This window comes from Ascaphus truei, chromosome 2 (assembly GCF_040206685.1).
Source record: "Ascaphus truei isolate aAscTru1 chromosome 2, aAscTru1.hap1, whole genome shotgun sequence".
Taxonomy (NCBI): domain Eukaryota; kingdom Metazoa; phylum Chordata; class Amphibia; order Anura; family Ascaphidae; genus Ascaphus; species Ascaphus truei.
In genome coordinates, this window is record NC_134484.1 from 150,981,602 (window position 1) to 151,004,459 (window position 22,858).

The following is a 22,858-nucleotide window of genomic DNA, read 5'->3' on the forward strand; positions in this document are numbered from 1 at the left end:
CCCGTGTGGATGTGTTTTATGGCTAGAGGTGTCAAAGGGTAACTGAAAGCAAGTGAAGAAAGAGTGTGTATGTGTATCAGTGTGAATAAAAATGAATGGAGAGCCCACAGTATAAACAGTGCTCTACACAAGGTGTGTGTGGAGTGAGAGGGATATAAATGGTGTGGGTGGGTGTGGAAATGTGAGAGTTTGTAGCACAACTAAAAGTGTGTGTGGATACTATGTGGTCCCTATTTGTGTATATGGATGGAAAAATAAGGAGTATTAGTATGTGTGAGAGACAGCTGTGTGTGCATACATATAGCACAGTATGTACAGACATGGCCTTTAGCGCTCATGGGAAGAGAGTTCGCTAGTGTCAGTAATGACTCATAAAATTTCGATCTCTGTTTAGGCCACTGCTAAGTGTCCCGAACAGTTGCATAAATTTGTATTCATGCAACCGTCTCTCTTTCGGGGTTTTAAGATTACCTTTGAGTATGGCAACCCTCAGATCGTTCATCTTATGGCCAGAGTCAGAGAAATGTTCGCCAACAGGACTGTCTCTTGTTCCGCGTGTGATGCTGTGGCGATGCAGGTTCATTCTCTTGTTTAGCCCCTGTCCTGTCTCACCTGGTGTAGGGGGCACCCGAGCTGAAATCAACTTTTTTCAGCTGAGAAAACCCCCTGCTCCTGCACACTAGTATCAAACAACCCCCCCTCCAAAGAAAAAATCATCACCTTAGCAGATAGCGGCTATGGTAATGAAGCTGTTTACATTTTATTTTTATTCATTGTGTACATGAGCAGGGGATCTCCTGAGCTGAACAATGTTAATTTCAGCCTCGGAGACCCCCTGATTCCTGAGATACCGACCCCGGTATAGAGTGCCGGTATCCCTGTAATGTTAATGGCCTCGGTCACGTGACCCACATGATTATTTCTCTTCATAAGCCAGTGTAATTTTCACATTCCCTGTCATCACCACCACCCACAAGAGAAGCACTACCATCACCGCAGAGACTGGTGCTAAGAACTGAGGCATGGCCATGGACTGAGTGTGGAGGCCTATTAAAGCCTTACCTCTGGGCTTTTTTTTTTTATAGCGTATATTCTGTAAAAAAAAATATTCAGTGGGGTGAGAGCACAGCTGATGAAAGAGATGCCTCACTGAAAGACCACAGATGAGGTATCATAAGATTATGTATGAGCAAATCAGGCAAATGTGGAAGAGGGACATACGAGTTTACCTCCTCCATTAGCATCCTTGACATAATTATGAATCCCTCCACCTTTTCTTCTTCCTGCATGACCCTTAGAGTATATATTATTAGGTGGCTTCATTTTGAAAATGTGTGCCCTTAAGTCTTAGATGTTGATGTGTAAGGTCTGGGGGTGGACACTATGAATACCGGTGTTGTTGTTTAGAACTAGTACAGGTGACACAGTATTACTGGAACAGCCAAGCTCTCTCACTGTCTCTGACATATGGTCTTCCAATATCTTTTCTCTTGCTTAAACCAGGCTCATTCTCATTACCAAACAGAAAGAGACAGGCTCTAGGGCACACACAAATTGATCCTGATCGCTTGCTTGATCAAACAAAAATAAAAATGTGTGGTCCCAATGTAGAAAAAAGTGAAACATCTTTATTGCAGCATACAAAAGTGAACTGTATAAAACCTCCCACGCGTTTCAACCAATGACTGGTCTTTCTCAAGGAGTAACAAAATGTGGCCAGCAAGCACTCCATATAGGTGCTAAACAATTAAAATAAACACAATCAGGTGAAATTGATTGTACAATCAAACAATACAATAAGTACCGATTATAGTAAAAGAACCATAATAAAACATGATGCTAGAAACATATCAAGATAGAGATAATGATTGTGCAGAGAACCATATTGCTCAGGATTAGATCAATAAGACTTATCAATATATAAATGCTAACAATTGATGTTTCAACAGTAATAAGATATAGATAATGAAGTCTGATACCATGGCGATTAAGCTAATACCCGTAGCCTGGAACATTGACATGAATTATAATATAAAGAGCCACAAAGTATTCTGCAGTACTATAATAACATTCCCAATAACAAAATAATCTATAAGAGTCATAGACCCCATAGTAATTGAGAAATATGGTAAGCTAAAGGGATGGCTGATAATGAAAGCGAATATCTTAAGCAAAGGCCAGTGATTGCTTATAAGTCAACACACTTATATAATAGTAATAAGTGTCCGTCATTAGTAGTATATACAGATGCATGTAAATTCATAGAAAATAACTGGATTGCATTAAAATCAAACACCCAATAATCTATGATATTTGAAGTATCAAATAGTAATAAAGAATGTCAGAAAATTGTCTGCAAAGAGACAAATTGATGATGGAATGAAAAACATAACCAAGCTGAACTAACACAATGGTAGTGACCGAATATAGAGTATATAGAAAAAAGGGGGAGGAGCCTTGGAAAAATAAAATGAAAATGGTTCTGCATCATAGGAAGCAATTGAGATCCCACTCAGAGTTCAGTCCAGTCGGTTGGAGTGTCCCTAGAGTGAAGATCCAAAAGACCTCCCTCTGATGCAGAATCCTAGTCCTATCACCACCTTGTTTCAACATGGGAATGTGTTCTAAGGCGATACATTTAAAATGATTGAGTGAACCTGTCTGACATAACAGAAAGTGTTTAGACACTGGATGAGTCTCATTTTTCTTGGCTATCAGTCTAACATGTTTCTGTACACGGGTCTTTAACTGCCGTGTGGTCAAAATCTAGGAATATTGCACCAGTAAGTTGTCCCAGTTCCATTCCACACTGAATCTCATTGCAAACTTTTAAGAGGGTAGTTACTGTGTAGTTGTCACGGTAACTTATGACAAGATATAATATACACCAAATAACTGGGTTGAACTGAACTAGGCTTAGATATAATAAAGTATATTTATTCCTTAAATAGGTGAACACAGCAATATAGTACAATTAGCAGGCAAGAAGGTAACACTTACTTAGGGTTGGGGGATGAAGAAGTATCAGATAGCAATTCTCCAGCAATCAGGTGACAATCAAGATGTAATTAGAAGACAAAGACTGTAGGGTTGACCACAGTTTATATACCTTTGTAACCCTATTCTTAACATTGAATACAGACTATTGGAGAACAATTAGCTGTATCCAATCTCTAACGTGGGAACACAGTTTAACCCATGCCCCCCAGCTAGTTAGCCCATGCGTACTGGGACTCTGAGGGTCTCATTTCTGTAGCCCCACATTTAAATCAGGGGCGCCGGCCAGTCTACCAAATGAAGTATCTGGCAGGATCTTCCTTGTTTGTAGGTGTAAGATATAACACTTACAAACCACTCCAGTTTGATGCTTCTCCGCCCTCATGTAAACAGTTAGAGTGGCAGAGTCTTTTGATCAGCACTGGGTTCCTAGACATTGGGTCGCCCCCCTGACCATTTGCATTCCTTTGTGTGAAGGAATCTTCGCGGGTTTTTATCCCCGCTTTGGAATACAATATTAAAGTTAAAACACAAACATATTAAAATATCCGGTTCCATTAGGTCCAGCGGGTCCAAGCTTCCCAGACCTTAATGCCGGATCTGGGACACTATAGGGTCCAAGTTTCAGCCTGCTGCAACCTTCAGAACCGGAGATACACAAATACCACTTAAACCGTTTCATACTTTAACACAAAATTCTCCGCTGTCAAATAAATCACAGTTTTTCACTAAATTCCCATTTAAAACAACGGGCTCCGCCGCCATAGGCTTTCAATGGTAATCCGCCGCCATTGGCGGCTATGGGAGTCTGCCGCCATAGACTTTTAACGGGGCATCGCCGCCGTTGATGTCTATAGGGTTTCTCCGCCATAGCCGGTCAATGGGAACCGGCCACCATTGAAGTCTTTGGGAAAAACTCCCGAACCTTTATGGTGGTCCATACTCCATCAAGTTGGTCAGAGAGGGTCAGGAATGGTTTTGCAGCCATGCCGGAGCAGTGACTACAGGCATCCCAAACTATGGCCCTCTGGACCCTCCAGAACCGGAGGTATGCCTTATGATTTGTAGGGTTTTGGACTTAGACGTTTTCTCGTGCTGCTTCTGCCGCCGCCATTGGAACCTATGGCGGGACCCACTCTGCCAGCATGACCCTTTCCGGGGGTCCTGGATTCTGGAACCTGGTGGTGGTCGAGCGAGGGAAGGCCTAGGAACTAGGGGCAAAAAGAATTTTATTTCTGGGTGCCCTAGAACCTAAGATTCCCATGCCACTTGACGTTGAACTTGACTAATCAGTGATGAAAGTTCTTTTTCAGATAATGTATCCGCTTTGCGGTTTTGCGGTTTGGACGGCTCGGCAGTTCGGACTCCGTGCACGTAGGAAGAGAGCAGCAACCTAGTAGCATTTACATAAGGGGAAGGATCTCATTGGAGTCGCGGCCGCGAGAAGGAGGGAGGAAGGGATCTAACCTCAGCAACTAGTTTATGCAGCTTGGAACCTACAGGTAGTGGACGGCACATTGTAGATGGTTCAAACATCACATTTTAAATGTGAGTGTGACACCTTGTGGTGTTTTCGTTATGTCTTTTTAATAAATTTTTATATACTAGCAGTATTTGCACCATGTTTGCCTTCTATATCCTTTGGGTACTTTTATCTGAGCAGATGGATATCTGAAGACCAAAAGTGGTGCAGAGTGATCCGATGCGTACTGTGGCTACCTGGAACCTGAGGCAAAGATACCAATCAGTGTCCATTCCCTACAGCCTTGCTGTAAGTAGTTAGTAGCTGGGGAGAGGTGTATATATCACTCAGAGGATACTGCGCAATGGTCTTTTGTTTTTGTATTTTTCCATTGCAGAACACCAAGATCAGAGAATAGGAACAAGAGAATACTCTGTAAAGAGAAAGAAACAGTGTGAACAGGACTGACCTGGATTCCATTTTTTCTACCCTCCCCATTTCCTCTAAAAGACTGGTATTCTCTATGATATTTGCGGCAGGACTCTATTGTTTATTTGTTCATATTATTAGCACCCTTTGTTATATTAATATTTGTATTTTTATTGTTCACAATTCACATATCTTATCTTTTTATATTCACTTATAAATTAAAAAATGAGCTTTGGTTTCCATCATATAATATACTTTCTTTTGGATGATTGACTGACTTCTTTCAGACAATCATTTATATGGTATCTATGAAACCACAGTACATAGGTTGCACCCATTGATAGACAACTTGTCGTTCTTTAAATATTTACAAATAAATTGATTCAGTGAGAGGTGTGATCTGTTCTGTTATTTACCATTATGACATTAGATTTAACTAAGAGATATTGTCAGATCCCTCTGACATCTGACAAAAGATTCACAGGAAAAATTGTTTGTCCTCGCACTTTGGTTTGTTTCACTTTTGAACCATGCCTTTTGGCTTACATGGTGTCCCCGCTACTTTCCAGAGGCTTTGGGACCAGGTACTGTTAACCCATAGCAACTACGTGGGGGCCTACTTGATGACGTAGTCATTTATTCCTCTGATAGGGAGTCACACTTTTCCAAAGTACGAGTAATGCAGATTTTTTTGTCCCGAGAGAGGCGAGGGATAAATTGACGAGTGTAGGTACAGATGTAGGCAGATATATTGCGAATATTCCACCGGAAACCAGGCATAGTTGAAAGCTGCCTGACCACTGCCTGCTTGCGGATTCCACATGGCCAAACTAGTGTAGCCCTGTTTCCCCCACGCCAAAGTGAGATCAAGGGGGTGGCTGTAAATAGCTACTGGTGCTGCCCTTTTACCTGTTTGGTTCACAGGAGCCTAAGCCCCCGCCACTGGAAGCCTGGGCTAAATTACTCTTATAAATGGTGCAGCGCCTCCACCTGTGAGAGATCCCAGCAGAGTTGGAGCAGCCCCTCACAGGACACTCTTACAATGAACACATACACAAGTAAAATAGAAAAAGGCTTTACTGTGCAACATCTCTTAACGCTCTATCAACTCTATGACTCTATAATAATATCTTATCACTCTACCCACTAAAGACACAACTACCCCCACACACCTCGCAGGGCTTTGCACCCCACACCTTATACCCCACACCGTGACCACAGCACCCCAAAGTCCCACACCCAACCTCCCTGGTATGTGAGACAGCGCTGCCCACAATGTGTATATATTTGTTGGTGCACTTAGTTACGATATGTTTGACTGTCATGCGCTCCTTTGGCTGGCGCTGAGTAATAAAATACACTTGAAAAGTGTGCAAGGCTGGAGAAAAGGCACAAGGAGTGTAAAAAGACCACTAGAAAGGTCGGGGCTCAGGGGCAAAACGGCAATCTTACCCCTATCAGCTCATCCGTCCTGGGTCCAACGACTCTTCAGTAGCTGATCCCGCAGCGTGCATCCGGCAATGTTGTCATGTAGAAGGAAAGAGGTGAATCCGGAGCAACAGCAAACAGCCCAATTACGTCAGATCCTGAATTTTGAACACAGTAGCTTTATTGAGGACACACAGATGGAACAGCAGGCTGCAGCACAGCCTCCTCCTCTACGCGTTTCACGCTCTACTGGCGTTTCGTCTAGGCGCGCCAGTAGAGTGTGAAACGCGTAGAGGAGGAGGCTGTGCTGCAGCCTGCTGTTCCATCTGTGTGTTCTCAATAAAGCTACTGTGTTCAAAATTCGGATCTGACGTAATTGGGCTGTTAGCTGTCGCTCTGGATTCACCTCTTTCCTTCTACACTTAGTTACGATACGTGCCCGCTGATCTCTTCACAAAGGATCCGCCGATCTCGCAATGAATCTGCCTCTGCGTGGGGTGGTGTCCCGCCGGACGGTCCCACCATGAAGACAGTCTCTAGCTTCTTAGGGTCTGGTCTCAGACCACAACCATCAGGGCTGCGCAGCACTGCAGCTGTGTCCCTGAACTCTATTGGCAGCACTAATGGGGCAGGTTCCCTATCCTAGTGCCTGTCCCTACAGCTGCCACGAACTCCTACAATGTCTCAGGGCCTAGCTGGGGGCCTAGGGGATTACAGGCCTAGAGCAGTGGGTCAGTGACCCCTGCACACACAACATCCCCTATCTGTGTCCCAGATCCTACTCCCCTGTCTCTCTCCCAGCGCGCAAAAATGTATCTCTCTGCAGGGGCATCTGTAATCCCCATTGACTGCCTTGGGTCAGGTGGGTGTATGCCCCTTATGCCTCCTGGGGCTTGTAGTCCCCGCCTAGGGTCTTTCACATTGGCGCCACGTGCGCCTAGCGTGTTGTGCATGCGCCACTTTGTAATGGCCGCCACCGCTTTTCTGCCACTCCACTGCGCATGCGCAACCTCCTGCTGAAGCGCGACCTCCCGCGCCTTTCCCAATATGGCCACTGTGACTGCTCTGCGCATGCGCGAGCCTCCGCACATGCGCGAGCACTTGGACATGGTGGCGCCCTGTGGAGTGAGCTGCCGGCGAGCCCGTCGCCTCCCCGCAACACCCCCCACGGCAGCGGAGGTAAGGCGGGGGGAACGGAGGACCGGAGGGGACCTAGGGGACCTAGGATTTACATAGCGTGGGTTCCTGCTTCTTAACGGGACTCCGGCTGCGTTAATCCTACTGGCTGCACAAGTCTGGAAGAGCTGTGCAGTAAGAGGAGAAATAATCAGGCCCTCTCTTTGTTTAGTGTTGATATCAACCCTTTCATAACCCTGTCTGTTCATCTAATCATGGAAACTAGTGACCATTAAGGGGTTAAAATTTACTAAACAAACAAACTAGTGTTTGAGGCGCAGAATGATACACAGTGCAAATAACCCAGTGATAGAAATAAACACCGATATCAACTACTGCTGCTCCATGGGACTGATTCCTCTGGGATGTATGCTCCTGGTCCCAGCTTTTTGTTGCATCTTTTGCATTTTTGCACTTTTTGCCCCTTTTTGCATTTTTTTTGCATTTTTTGTATTTCTTGCACGTTTTCCTTTTTATATTGATTTTAAATTTATAAAAATTATTTATATTTTTATATTTATAAGGTTCTATTAAGTATATCTTTTTCATTGAATCACCATGGGTCAATTTACATGTTTGTCTGCAGATTTGAATGTAACTTCCTTTTTATTTCTCTCCTTTCACTTTAATTTCACTACTGTGATTTAGAGATTTAGAAAACAGATATAGAAAGGAGAGTATGTACAGATTCTATCTAGTTTTCAGATCAGTTCTTTAGCTAGGTTTATTTGTAGTATGCTTTTATCTGAAGTATGATTTTTAGAAAATGTATTAAAATATTAAATATGGTGATTTATGAATTGCATTACCAATGTATAAAACTTTGAAATTTTGTAAACATTTGCTATTGTATTAATGTAATTTAGCCTCACTGCACCACCCAAATGTGACAGCTGTATGTTTTTTAGAGTCCAATACACATTTATGGACCAATTGATATAAGATGTTTTGTGGTTGGATACATCATTAGGATAAGACAGCTGAATCAAGTTGAACTGTGTTGGTGTAGAGTATACTGTAAAGATAAGCTATAGAGAGTATATAGCACAACCCCAGAGGAAGTCGACATACTGACGAAACACGTCTGGTTTTTTGGACAACTGAGGCCACCGTACCCACTCCATAAAGATTCTGATTGGCAGACGTGTGAAGAAGGCAGAGTATCCCCTGACACGAGTGAGAGACGCGACTGGGAAGAACCGTGCGTGCCTGCATACACGTATACACCAGGAAGCTGAGTCTGGAGAGGGACTGAGTGCGCCCAGAGTCACTCTCTGCGATTTAAACAGTGGGGAAAGTGTGAGTGTTCCCTTTCCCCTGTGTCGTTTGTTTTGTACTAAGTAAATGTTAATGCACTATTGTAAAAAAAATGTGTAGGCATGTGTGTTTTCTTCTATATATGAGGTTTACGAGGAGAGAATTCGGTCCTATGGAGCAGAAGTTGATGTCATATCAGTGTTTATTTCTATCACAGGGTTATTTGCACATTTCACTGCACTGCGTATCATTCTGCTCCACAAACACTGGTTTGGCTGTTTAGTTTAGTAGGTATTGTGGTTTTGGGAAACCACAGGTGTTTGGGCAGCATTTGATTTTCACCTTTATTAATTTACTAGCTGATATACCCGGCGTTGCCCGGGCGTGGAAGGGCAGGGGGCATGGAGTGGAAGGGCGGGGAGGGGTGGGGGGGGGGCAAGGGGCGTAGAAGGGTGGGGAGGGCAAATGGCAGGGGGGCAAAGGGCAGGGATGGGCAGGGGGCCAAAGGGCAGGGATGGGCGGGGGGGCAAAGGGCAGGGAGGGGAGGGGGGCAAAGGGCAGGGAGGGGCGGGAGGGGCAAAGGGCAGGGAGGGGTGGGGTGGGCAAAGGTCAGGGGGGGCAAAGGGCAGGGAGGGGCGGGGAGGGGCAAAGGGCAGGGAGGGGCGGGGGGTGGGGGCAGGGGGGGGGTTGCAGGGAGGGGCGGGTTGGGCAGGGAGGGGCAGGGAGGGGAGGGAGGGAGGGAGGGGTGGGGCAAAGGGCAGGGAGGGGCAAAGGTCAGGGAGGGGTGGGGCGGGGCAAAGGGCAGGGAGGAGCAAAGGGCTGGGGGGCAGGGGGCAAAGGGCTAGGGGGCAGGGGGCAAAGGGCTGGGGGGGCAGGTGGAGGGTGGCAGGGGACAAAGGGCAGGGGGATGGAGGGCAGGGGGCAAAGGGCAGGAGGGCAGGGGGCAAAGGGCAGGGGGAGGGAGGGCAGGGGGCAAAGGGCAGGGGGGGAGGGCAGGGGGAGGGAGGGCAGGGGGCAGGAGGGCAGGGGGCAAAGGGCAGGGGGATGGAGGGCAGGGGGCAAAGGGCAGGAGGGCAGGGGGCAAAGGGCAGGGGGAGGGAGGGCAGGGGGCAAAGGGCAGGGGGGGAGGGCAGGGGGAGGGAGGGCAGGGGGCAGGAGGGCAGGGGGCAAAGGGCAGGGGGAGGGAGGGCAGGGGGCAAAGGGCAGGGGGAGGGAGGGCATGGGGCAATGGGCAGGGGGAGGGAGGGCAGGGGGCAATGGGCAGGGGGAGGGAGGGCAGGGGGAGGGAGGGCAGGGGGCAAAGGGCAGGGAGAGGGAGGGCAAAGGGCGGGGGGAGGGCAGGGGGCAAAGGGCTGGGGGGGCAGGGGGAGGAGGGGCAGGTGGAGAGTGGCAGGGGACAAAGGGCAGGGGGAGGGAGGGCAGGAGGCAAAGGCCAGGGGGAGGGAGGGCAGGGGGCAAAGGGCAGGGGGAGGGAGGGCAGGGGGCAAAGGGCAGGGGGCAAAGGGCAGGGGTAGGGAGGGCAGGGGGCAAAGGGCAGGGGGGCAGGGGGAAAGGGGCAGGGGGGCAGGGAGGGTAGGGGGGCCAAGGGAGCAATCTCATTGGCCTGGCCCAAGGTCCAATGGGATTGCCGCTAGGGACACAGGGAGGGATACAGGGAGACACATACAAACATAGAAACATATGACGCTTTCACAAATATATAGTAAGATCAATAATTTGCTGACCTTTTTATTTGTTTCACGTTAATATTTATATTTAAAGTAATATTTTATCACCTATTCCAGGTAGGTTTTGCTGATATTGTCTATGTACTGTATATTGGCCAACCCATTATATGAATAGACAAGATGTGTCTAAAAAGTGCAGTATTTCTGCCATTTGTCACGTCCCGATAAATATCGGAACATGATGTATGGCATAATACCTAAAAATGCGGTATTTTTAATGGATCTGATATTTTTAGCAGACCCGATAAAATAATGCGTTATTTTTAGCTGTGCAACATTGATGCCCTATAAAATAACACATTTATTTTGGTGCTAATACCGCATTTTTGCCTTACTAGAGCTTGCGTCAAATTAACAGGTACTGTATGAAGTATTCATACATAGGATGCACACATTTTTGAAGATTTGTATTACTTGTTAGCACTGATATTTTGATGCACTAAGAAATTGAAAAAAAAAATCTTAGTAAATAGGCTTCAAAATGCTCAATTGACGCCTTTGATAAATTTGACACAACCAAAGAAAATAAAAAATAGAGATTGATACATACTGTACAGTAGCTTTCATTACTTGTTTGTTCCTAAAATGGACATGAATATAGCTTTTTTTTAAATTGATTTGCTGTAGATTTATTATGAGGTATATAGGTATTTATAGAAACAGTAAGGATTGTACTAACACATTTCAGAACTGCATGACAACTGATATTTCAATTGTCTTTATAAATCTAACATTTTCTGTAGGAGATGTGCACCACATTTCAAGTATGTATCAAAGTCTCAAATTGGGGCACTATTGCATGGAAAGTCTCATTGACTTCAATGGGAGTTTCTGTTCTGTAGTTCCTCGATCAGCACTATCATAGTTTTAATTTAAAAAAAAAAAAAAAACCTTTGATATATAACCTTTACATTGAGGCATAGAGTCATTATAACCTTTACATTAAGGCACATTGGAAATGAATAATGAATAAGCAAAAAAAAAAATGTGCAATTCTGAGCAGAAGAGGTTGAGCGTATATGTTAAAGAACAAAAACTCATCCAAAACCGCAAAACACGAAAAATAATTGAAAATCCTCAAAAGTTCTAAAAAAAGTAAATCATGCTGTTTTGTAATAGGTCATGGGTCAAAGCATATCAAAAAGCTTTAGTATTCTAATTCAGATCAAATCAGTTTTATTCAGCTGCAGTTTGAATGTATATTGTCTATCGTAACAACAGTAAAATAATGTATATTCTATATTCATTGATTCCTTACTTTGACTCAGATCACATTCATATTATATACTTGATTAACAAGCCACTTCCCCAGCAGTGCACATGTTATTTGCAGTAACAAGAATTGATTGTAGTATACTACGTGGTTCTTAAATCTATTGATAAATAAATGAAGAAACAAGTACTGCACCGACACACTTTATTCGAGCAAATACCCAGTATGTACCTGGCAGATACCTGGAATGCGCCGCTCCTCACCTCTGACAAGCCCCGTTGCGTTTGCCTTCCCAGCCTGGGTTCATGCCTGGCTGACGGGCGGCTGATCTGTTAAATGATAATGATTAGGATTTAATAGGCTGCAATGCTTCGCGTGTCTACCAGATGGCATAAATTCATGAATTGTAATGCAGTATATATATATATATATATATACTGTGCAGTATTGCAGCCAGCGGGAATTAAATGCTTCAATCCCTGCCTGGAAAATAACCCAATGCACTCGGGCAGAAAACAGTCACAAACCTCAATACACCCGGGTATACCCGAATTCGTGGGACTAGCCGAGCTCGAATAAAGTGTGTCGCCAGTGTATATAAAAAATGCAGCTAGAAAACATTACTGCTGGCAAGAAAGTTATATTAAGATAGACATTTTATTGTACAGTATGGTTTACTTTACCCTTCTCTCACAAACAAACAAACAAACAAACACAAAAAAAGCAAATCCATAATACATTATAAAGAGTACACTGTTTTTTTATACATGATATAAACTGCACTGTGAATTGAAATTGTTTACTGAAATAAATACAATTGTTTTGCTTGCTGGAGCTTTTGACAGATCTTCATCATAATTCTAATACCGTGAACAAGAAACTTTCTGCAGATCATTTTAAAAACAATGACATTTCATGTTCTCTTGCATGACACAATAATTATTTTTGCATATCTCCATACCACTGGCTCTTGTACGTTAATATCAGCTCTTATCAATTTTCAGCTTCACTCTGATGTGGATAAAGGAGATGGTTCCATCAAATATGTCTTGTCAGGCGAAGGGGCAAGTTCTATTTTCAATATTGATGAGAATACTGGGGATATTCATGCTACAAAGAGGTTGGACCGTGAGGAGCAAGCCTACTACACTCTGCGAGCACAAGCTCTTGACAGGCTGACAAATAAACCAGTGGAGCCTGAGTCAGAGTTTGTCATTAAAGTACAAGATATAAATGACAATGAGCCGAAATTTCTGGATGGCCCGTATAATGCAGGGATCCCTGAGATGTCACCTATTGGTAAGAAACAAATAAAAATGTGTATTTCAACAAACTGAAGTATCATAGGTAAAATATAGTGGCATGCGTACTGACCTAAATTGCAATATTTATAATGTATTGTTATTGTATTTTACAAAAAAAATCAAGGCTTGGAAAAGTCAATTATCACCAGGGAATAATGTACAATGTTTTCCAACCCACAATCATCTTTGCTGATGATACTAAATTGTGTAAGGTATAGAATCAGAGCAGGATGTAATTTCTCTTCAGAAGGACTTGGAGAGACTGGAAACGTGGGCAGGTAAATGGCAAATGAGGTTTAATACAGATAAATGTAAGGTTATGCATTTGGGATGCAAGAATAAAAAGGCGACTTACAAATTAAATGGAGATATATTGGGGGAATCCTTGATGGAGAAGGATTTAGGAGTGCTTGTAGACAGCAGGCTTAGCAATAGTGCCCAATGTCATGCAGTAGCTGCAAAGGCAAACAAGATCTTATCTTGCATCAAACGGGCAATGGATGGAAGGGAAGTAAACATAATTATGCCCCTTTACAAAGCATTAGTAAGACCACACCTTGCATATGGAGTACAATTTTGGGCACCAATCCTAAGAAAAGACATTATGGACCTAGAGAGAGTGCAGAGAAGAGCCACCAAATTAATAAAGGGGATGGACATTCTAACTTATGAGGAGAGGCTAGAGCTAAATTAGATTTATTTACTTTAGAAAAGAGGTGTCTAAGAGGGGATATGATAACTATATACAAATATATTCAGGGACAATACAAGGAGCTTTCAAAAGAACTATTCATCCCACGGGCAGTACAAAGGACTCGGGCCATCCCTTAAGGTTGGAGGAAAGGAATTTTCACCAGCAACAAAGGAAAGGGTTCTTTACAGTAAGGGTAGTTAAAATGTGGAATTCATTACCCATGGAGACTGTGATGGCAGATACAATAGATTTGTTCAAAAAAAGGTTGGACATCTTTATAGATGGGAAAGGTATACAGGGATATACAAAATAAGTATACATAGGAAGGATGTTGATCCAGGGATTAATCCGATTGCCAATTCTTGGAGTCAGGAAGGAATTAATTGTTCCCCTTAATGGGGTTTTTTGTTTGCCTTCCTCTGGATCAATAAGTAAGTATAGATATAGGATAAAGTATCTGTTGGTTAAATTTAGCATAGGTTGAACTTGATGGACGTACGTCTTTTTTCAACCTCATCTACTATGTAACTATGTAACAATCAAAATGCGAGGTTTGAAATACACATGTACATGTGGCCAACGCTATTACTTATGCTGGCATGTAACAGTTTGCAAGTTACATACTCTACACCACTGGGGGGAAGCAGCCATTGTTTTGAATCTGCTGCATCCGAGGGGCAGAACTAATGTGCTATTTCCCCCTCATGGTTGTGGCAGTGAGTTCAATAACGTTGACTACAGTATGTCTGCAAAGTATTATGCAGTATATAAAGCAGAAATTCTGCAATTGTGACCCACCCTTATTTTACAGGATGGGAACCGGGGAAGTTGCCTGGTACTTAACTGAGCTATTTTGTCATGAATTACTGGCTTCTATAATAATAATAATAATAATAATAATAATAATAATAATAATTATTATTATTATTATTATTATTATTATTATTATTATTATCTGCCCTGGCTTCTCCATGCCATTTAAATGGCAGTCCAATAAGAAGCTCATTGCAGCTTCCTATTGGCTCGTGGGACTCACAAGATTTGAACAGCCATTTTGTTTCTGCCCTTGAAGGACAGAGATACCAGTATGTTCACTGGTAAATATTTAAGGAACTGGGGGACCCCAGTAACTTGGAAATATCTTACTTTAAAAAATGTTAGCACTTCCAAATAAATATGAGTTGCATATCTATTAAAACACCTACTGTTTCAAAAGAATAGGATCGTTTACATATGTGCAGATGAATTACTTTAGACATGTTCCAGTTTTTGTCAATGATTAAAAACATTTGACACATGTATATTATTGGCTTACTGATTTGTATGTTAGTACGGACGATTTTCAGAAGATTTTGGGAGGAACTTGAAGTGTATCCTTAACCTTTTTCAGTGTCCTATAACGTTTTGCAGACATATTTACATTAGGATTCAATAAAAGCAAGAACAAACTAAATGTGTGGTGCTAAAGACCAAAAACAGATAGCAATGTTTGCTTAAAGACAATGTTTCCATATAACAGATCTTGGGGTAAATGAAATTGGGAAATGGACAGGTAGGTAGTGTAGCATACTCATCTGGTGACCTCCCAATCAATGAATGCTGAGGTAAATCACATAGATAGTTCAGTAATTGTAGCATTTACAGTCACTCCAATCATTCCTTGTTCCAAATTAATGACGGAGGGGATAACGCTGTCACATGGACTCACTAGTGAAGTACAGCATCCAAGACAAAATCCCTTGCTCCAAAGCTCCTTGGTGGGCTTCCGTTGTGAAGCTCAAATTAGGAACAGTGGAAAAACAGAGCACTACTCACGGGAACAAGCTTGATTTTTTTGGTCATAATGACAAGCAAGTGAAGGTGTCACCCCACCAACACGTTTCACGCCTAAGCACTTTAGTAGTACTCTGTTTTTCCACTGTTCCTGTTTCAATAAAAACAAGACAAACTTTTTTTTTTTTTAGAAATGCAAGTTTAAAAATCGAATCATGTTTAAGGCATCACAATAAATCCTATAAAACAAACAAACCTTGAATAACAAGGATGTACAGTACTGTAAATCTAGTTAATGAAAGAGAAAGTTTTCTTTCCTTGACAATTCTATTATTGAGAGAATCTTAAAAATCTGGAAATGGCATACATTCACTTTTGATATACCTGCATCCTTATCCAATAGTGACATTTATCTTCTGTTAAAAATTGAAATCATAAGGTTGTCATTTATGAAAAATGCCTGTAATAGACTTATACATGAGCTGTATACATAACAAATAATAATAACAACACTTGTAGTTTATATATTTGCATTCAGTATGTACAACTATAACTTAGTGCATAGAAAATCAATTCATTCATTAACTAAGACTGCATTTAGATATTCCATAGTACCCTATAAATATTACTGTACAAACGTTAATGCACACTTTGACTTTACCTTAATTGCATGTACAATAGAATTACATTACTACTGTACATATAGTAAAACTGCTCTTTGTGTAAAAAATATCCTGTCTCCAATGCAGTAGAATTATATATTAACAGATTTGAAAGAAATGTATCTTGTAATCTCTTTACATTTTGCCATTTACAAGTCTTGATTTTACAAGTTTCTGTTCTATACTGTCTTAAATAGTTCACCAAGTTATTTATTGCATGGACCATTGGAGGGATCTAGAAACAACTTAATTTTAACTTAAAATTGAATAGGAGGAAGAAAAACTGGAATATAAAAAGGATAGATAAAAAAAATCCGAATATTTTACTGTATCATAAAGTTACTTTTTATGCAAATAAAAGAGACTAAGATAAACACAATGAGAGAGTGAGAGGGAGAGATATTCAAAAGGTCTGAAGTTGCTTCATTATTTCTCAAGAGAAGATAATTCAATGCACACAATTCAGAAAGCTTCAGCACTAAAACTAGTACAGCATGACCTGGTGGCTCTACCCCTCCCTCCACATTTCACAAGGAATGCTAAGGGTTAAGTTCTATTGGAGTTGTCATCAGGCAAGACCCAATAAGGAGGTTATCATATGAGAAGGCCTCTTAGATTGTGGCCTTGCAGTGAAGCTATCCCTTTCTCCATCGGTTTTGTTCTGTTAGACTTTGACTTATTAAAAAATTAAACAAAACGTTTTTTTTTTGTTTGTTTTTTAAAGGGTGAATTTGAAGAAGAAAAGAATAATGTATGACGTTTTGTTGAACTGTGTGTCATTTTTTCACAGTAAAGTTGGCAGGCATGGGCACAATTATTTGGTACTGCAAGTTGAATTGTATTTTTTGGTACACTCTGGAAGATGCCCCTGCGGGGCTATTTGGTTTGGGGAGTGTTCCCCTTCATCAATAATACATCTGCTGGTCCAGATTTCCAGCTGCAGGGGGGGATGACAAGTTGCAGAGTTCAAGATCACTGACAGGCAGCCTGGAAAGGTCATCTAGTTATTGATAGAATTGTAATGAAGCTGTGGCCATGTTTACCCAAAGAAGCGTTCTGTGTTTATTTCATTTGAAGGGAGGGGGATCTAGGTCTCATATCATGCATATTTACGTATACGTGGCTAATAAGCTTTTGTAAACAGATAGTACACTTATTTGGACAAAGTTATGCAAGCATTGCAGTTACATATTGAATGTATAGTACATTCTCTTATCTCATAAAGTCTTGGAATGACAATATTTAATTTCCAATAAGCATCATATAAGTACATTAATTGTTTGTAATTGTAAACATGATAATATTTTACAATGCTGTATTTATTGTAGTATTTGTTTTTAGAAATGCAGAGAGTTATGCAGCAAAGTCTCCGAAGAGGCTGAACTGGTGCAAAAAATGTCACCGTATTTATCAAAGCAACACGTCCTCTTTTACTCAATGGGAGCGAAATGTGTTGAGGCAAATTTGGAGCAGATTTTATGAAACTTGTGTAATTTTCCTCTTGGGGAGTATAAATGAGGCGTTAGGGAGAGTTGCACGATGTACAGATTATAATGAGACGTATTTCGGCATTACTTTATTTATCTTGTATTTGCGTAAAACAAATCCTCTAGATCTGATGTGGCATGAACTTCCCTGGCTAACAAACTGCATCAAATGTACTGTGGGAAATAAGCAATGTGTCAAAACAAATTTCTATTCACATTTCTTTGCTCCAGATTTGCAGCCAAGAGACTTTGATATTAACCTATAATGAGTATTGTTTTTCAACAACAGTCATATTTCTAAAACAATAGCATTTTAATATGTTCTTAATAATTTTGAAAACTATCATTGTAATGCCGTAAATGGAAATCTGCTTAACTGAAAACCAATTCCATTTTGTTAAGGAACCTCAGTGCTGCAGGTAACTGCAACAGATGCTGATGATCCAACCTATGGAAACAGTGCCCGAGTTGTCTATAGTATTCTTCAGGGACAACCCTACTTTTCTGTGGAGCCAAAAACAGGTAAGTAATCTATATTTAAAAAACAGGTCACACCAATGTACAGGTTAGAAGCCATAGCCAAATACAGCATATTACAAGGTCAGTGGGGAGATCCATCTCTCTAGGATAGAAACTTATTTTATTTTGTCTTTGTTGTTTTGTTCATAGTACTAAGAGATACATAATGATGTGTTTGCTACAGTATGCTGTTAGAGATGTGTGAATGCATTCCAGTTCACTTGTGAACCTTTTCAATTATATGAACTATATGCAAACTTGGTCACCATTTTTGCAGTTGTTGCCAAACGTAAAGTAATATGAGCATATATATGTAGCAGGGTTCCCTTGCTCGGATCCCCGTTTTCCCCGCGTACCTTAGCTGCAGCAGAAGGATGTGCTGAGGTTGTGCAGGCAAGCACGTCGCCAGAGGCATCGGCGGCTCCCATGGCAGAACGCCGCCATCTTGGTATTGCTCACGCATGCGCAGGGCAGTGTTTCTGTTGGGCGGCCATCTTGGGACTCCACGCGCATGCGCAGTGCAAGCGCAAGCGGCGGCAAATACAGCAGGACTCCGCAGGGGACAACAACCACCAGCAGCCCCAGGGGCTGCAGCCATCTGATCCGAAACAGTCAATCGGGCTGTAGCATTCCCCTGCAGCCAGGAATTGATACTTTTGGCGTGCCAGGGGACCACGCCAGTCGGAAGAGGGACCTCTGAGGAGCATGTAGTGTCCAGGGAGCAGTGCCAGATCTTCCCCCTTAGGCCCCAGCTAGGCCTCGACTCACTGTAGCTTGTGGCTGCTATAGGGAAAGCCCATAGTCAGGAAGTGCACCGGTGAGACGCCACGCGGTGACTGCGGCCTGTGGTCAGGTACCAGACCAGTGACGCGGTAAAGACAGTAGGGTGATATTATCCACACCCGAATTCACCCCCAAGTGGAGGCAGATGCCATTGGAGACAACAATGTTGGATCAGACGATCCTTCTTGTTATTCTGCAACACCCGGGTGAGGGAGCCCCGGGCAAGTACCTAATCAAGTGCACTAACACTCCACGGGATAGCGCTATCTCCAACACTTTGGGTGGGCCTTGACATTGGGGAATGGACATCAGGGAATTGGTGTCTGGCACCCAATGTACTCTGGGGACCCTCACTGTTGTTTCAGGTTGGGGCCTATATGACTGTGTGGTACAGGTTACCACAATTATTATTGTTTGTAGTAAAGGCTGCTAGCATATATTTGTGTGCGTGCACCATTAGTATTTTTCCTGTAAAAGGACCATCCCACCCTGTTGGGATCCCTTGTTGGTGGAGGCGTTGTCACCCGATTAATCAGGTACACCCCAGGCTCCCGGCAGTGGAGGTTCAGGCATTCAGTGAGCCATGGGGGGGCGGGGGGGCGGGGGGGTGAGGGGGATGAGTGTGTTACATATACATACTGCTATACCAAGTCCAGAATTGATTTCCGTTTCAATCCTGGAGAAATTGGATGCTTCCATGGTACGCACTGTAACAGACGCTGCTGGTCCCCATTGGCCTGCCGTATAACCCTTCCATACAGATGGGCTGTTATTCTGCATCCTCCTTTTTTAGTTGTTACTGACACTTTGTAGGTGAATGATTAATTGTGCATTGAGTAGACCAAGGGGCCCAAATAGGCCTTAACTCAATGTGGGGGCGAGCAGTGAGAACGGGCAAGTCACAGGTGTCTTTACATACTTTAGGGCTTGAGACTTGTTGTACATAATACTACTCCCAACTCTCACTATATGAATCAATGAGTAATCATCATGATTAGAGTCATTCCAATTTCTGAGGTTTGAACTGTATAGTCATATAATTGTGCTTCATAATACCGTTTTCTTCTTTGCCCTTTATTTTGATGATATATGATCAAAGGCAGACAAAAAATCACATTGGGAATAAATGATTCTTACAATTATATTGATTAGCACTAGATGAGTGCAAACAGTTTGCCTTAGACAGTTCTGGATACTCTAATTACAATAGACATCAACACACCATACAGTAGTATCACTCAGAGTGAAACTTGAGCTCTAATAGACTAATAGTGTGTGTGCCTTTTATATGATACTAGCTGATATACCCGGTGTTGCCTGTGATTTACCCCCCTTCACAGCTGGCTGGCCCCCACGTTCACAACTCCTTTCACCTTCACAGCTCTGTCCCCCCCTCCTTCACAGCTGTGGTCTCCCCTCCCTGCACCCCACATTACTCTCCAGCCCCCTTGGCCCCCACATCACTGTCCCCCGCCTTGCACATCACATCACTCTCCCTCCTTGTACGTCACATCACTCTCCCCCCTTGCACCTCACATCACTCTCCCCCCTTGCACCTCACATCACTCTCCCCCCTTGCACCTCACATGACTCTGCCCCCCTTGCACCTCCCATGAGTCTCCCCTTTGCACATCACATGACTCTCCCCCCCTGCACATCACATGACTCTCCCCCCCTACACCTCACATGACTGCCCCCCCCCTGCAACACCCCCTGGAACCCACCACACAGACTGTCTCCCATACACACACACACACACACACACATACACACACACACACTGTCTCAAATACACACACACACAGACAGGAGTAAGAGGCGCAACTTTGGAGGGGAGTGTCGGTGGGTAGAGTGAGGGGAGTTGGGGGGGTGGGGAAAGGCGGCGATCCTACCAGGAGGCTCCCCGTATCCCACTACAGCCCGCCCAGGGGACAGTCAGCCGTGCCTGCCACTGTCTTGCTCCCCCCGCGCCCATCTCACGCCCCGCGTGGGCAACCAGGGGCAAGGGTGCGGCGAGGGGAAAGAGCGTGCCGAGGGGGAAAGGAGTGCCGAGGGGGAATGGATGTTCCAAGAGGATAGGTAGCGCCGTGGTGACTGTGGAGCGGCGCAGCCCCACAACGCGCATGTAGTGTGTGAGGCGGCGGGTCGGGTGGAAGGTGTCAGGTGGCGGGCGGGTTGAGGTGTGGAGCGGCGGGTGTCAGGCGGCGGTTGGTACCTGGAAGCTCAGGCACAGCGTGTGGCTCTCGGTCAGAGGGTGGAAAATGGTGTCAGGAGGACAGCGGTGCGGGGGCAGTGAGGTGTTGTCTGGTGCGCGGCGCCCCTGGCAGCCAGCCGCAGCTAACAGAGCCGGTATCACGGCGGGGCAGGTGGGTGGTGAGGCGGGCGGAGAGGAGTAGCAGTTATGAAATGGAGGAGTAGGAGGAAGTGTCCTGGCAGTCACCAAATGGAGAGTGAGTCCAAGAGGTGCAAGCGGTGTGAGGGTGGTGTGACTTTCACGCCCTGCGTAGGCGTGGCCATAACATCACGCCACCCCGCAGGCCAATGAGGTGTTGCCATCTGCCGGCCAATCACAGAGAGCACAAACAGACATCCAAACATTATTTCAGTCTTATATATATATAGATTTACAGTAAACAATTCCAGGCAAATTTGTTGAAGAGGACATTTTTGTCATGACAATTTTTAGTGTATAATTAGTTGCTAAAACTTGGTGAAATTTTGCGAATGATGACGATTTTGTTTAATTTTTACTCAAAATGTCCAATTTTTAAGAACTTTTGCAAAACCTTTGCACATCTCTACTTGTGTTTTTATTTAATGTCAACTGTACCTTAGCTACAGGAACCCAGTTTTAGCATCTGTTACGTGTGACACTTACACAGATCATTCTGTTTTCTTTGGTGCCAGAGGTCTGTACAGGTCAGTTTGTCATTAAATGAGATACAGTACTACTTAATGTTGAAAATAGTGTGGGCCATATGCTTGTTTTAATTAATGCCAAAAGCTTTATAAACGCAATGCTACAGTTTAAACTTAAACACAGATAATATGCTTGTATAAGTTAATTGATTGTGAGAATGATTATACTTAAATTAATGTACTTTCCTTCTTTCAAAAGTCACTTTGACTTTCACACCTGGAAGGCTTGCAAGAAAAGTTGTCTGATCTTGTACTAAAAAGCTTTTAGGATTCTCATTTTTAAGTACAGATGTCCCATGCTTTGTGAGTATTGTGTTTCATTCATTCTAAAGAACTTCAGTTAAAAAAAAAGTTGCATAAATTGTACAATGTACATATGTGCTAGAATTACCATTGTTTTGCTGAAAAATAACACAAAACTCATCTGTGTATGAACTAATTGTTTTTACTATTACCATAATATTTGCATTATTATCGTTCATGTATTCGGTTATTTTTGTTTCTTTTTTTGCAGGCATAATTAGAACAGCCTTACCCAACATGGATAGAGAAGCCAAAGATCAGTATCTTCTTGTAATCCAAGCAAAGGATATGGTGGGACAAATGGGAGGATTATCAGGGACAACCTCTGTCACCGTAACACTTACAGATGTTAATGACAACCCACCACGATTTCCTCGCAGTAAGACCTTTTACTACATGACATTTGGTATTTTTTTCTCATTGCATTTACAGTAAATGTGCTTCCTATTTTATATGAAAATGAAGTGTGCCTTTGCTGATATTAGTATTTGATGATTTCAATGAGAGAATGGCACAGCTAAAGGTTTTTTTTTATAACGTGAATACATTATTTTTCTTTCTTTCTAATATATAAATATAGCTGGCATTATTGGACCTGTTGGCTGGCACGTGCCAGCGGGTGCAATAACATGTCAGCTCTAATATTGGCTACATTTTAGGATATTATACACAAGGTTATGCCAACAATTAATTGTATACTATTAAGGGTTAATATGCAGGGAAAA

At 43.0% G+C, this 22,858-nt stretch overlaps 1 protein-coding gene across 1 annotated transcript in view; it reads left to right on the forward strand.

Annotated features, from left to right (window-relative positions):
• The window catches only part of LOC142486926 (cadherin-7), a 330,169-nt gene that overhangs the window by 164,992 nt on the left and 142,319 nt on the right, over nt 1-22,858 (forward strand). Inside the window, exons 3-5 of the mRNA XM_075585430.1 lie at nt 12,694-12,988; nt 18,012-18,131; nt 22,345-22,512. Coding sequence (XP_075441545.1) covers nt 12,694-12,988; nt 18,012-18,131; nt 22,345-22,512 — 583 coding nt within the window. The remainder of the gene's footprint in view (nt 1-12,693; nt 12,989-18,011; nt 18,132-22,344; nt 22,513-22,858) is intronic.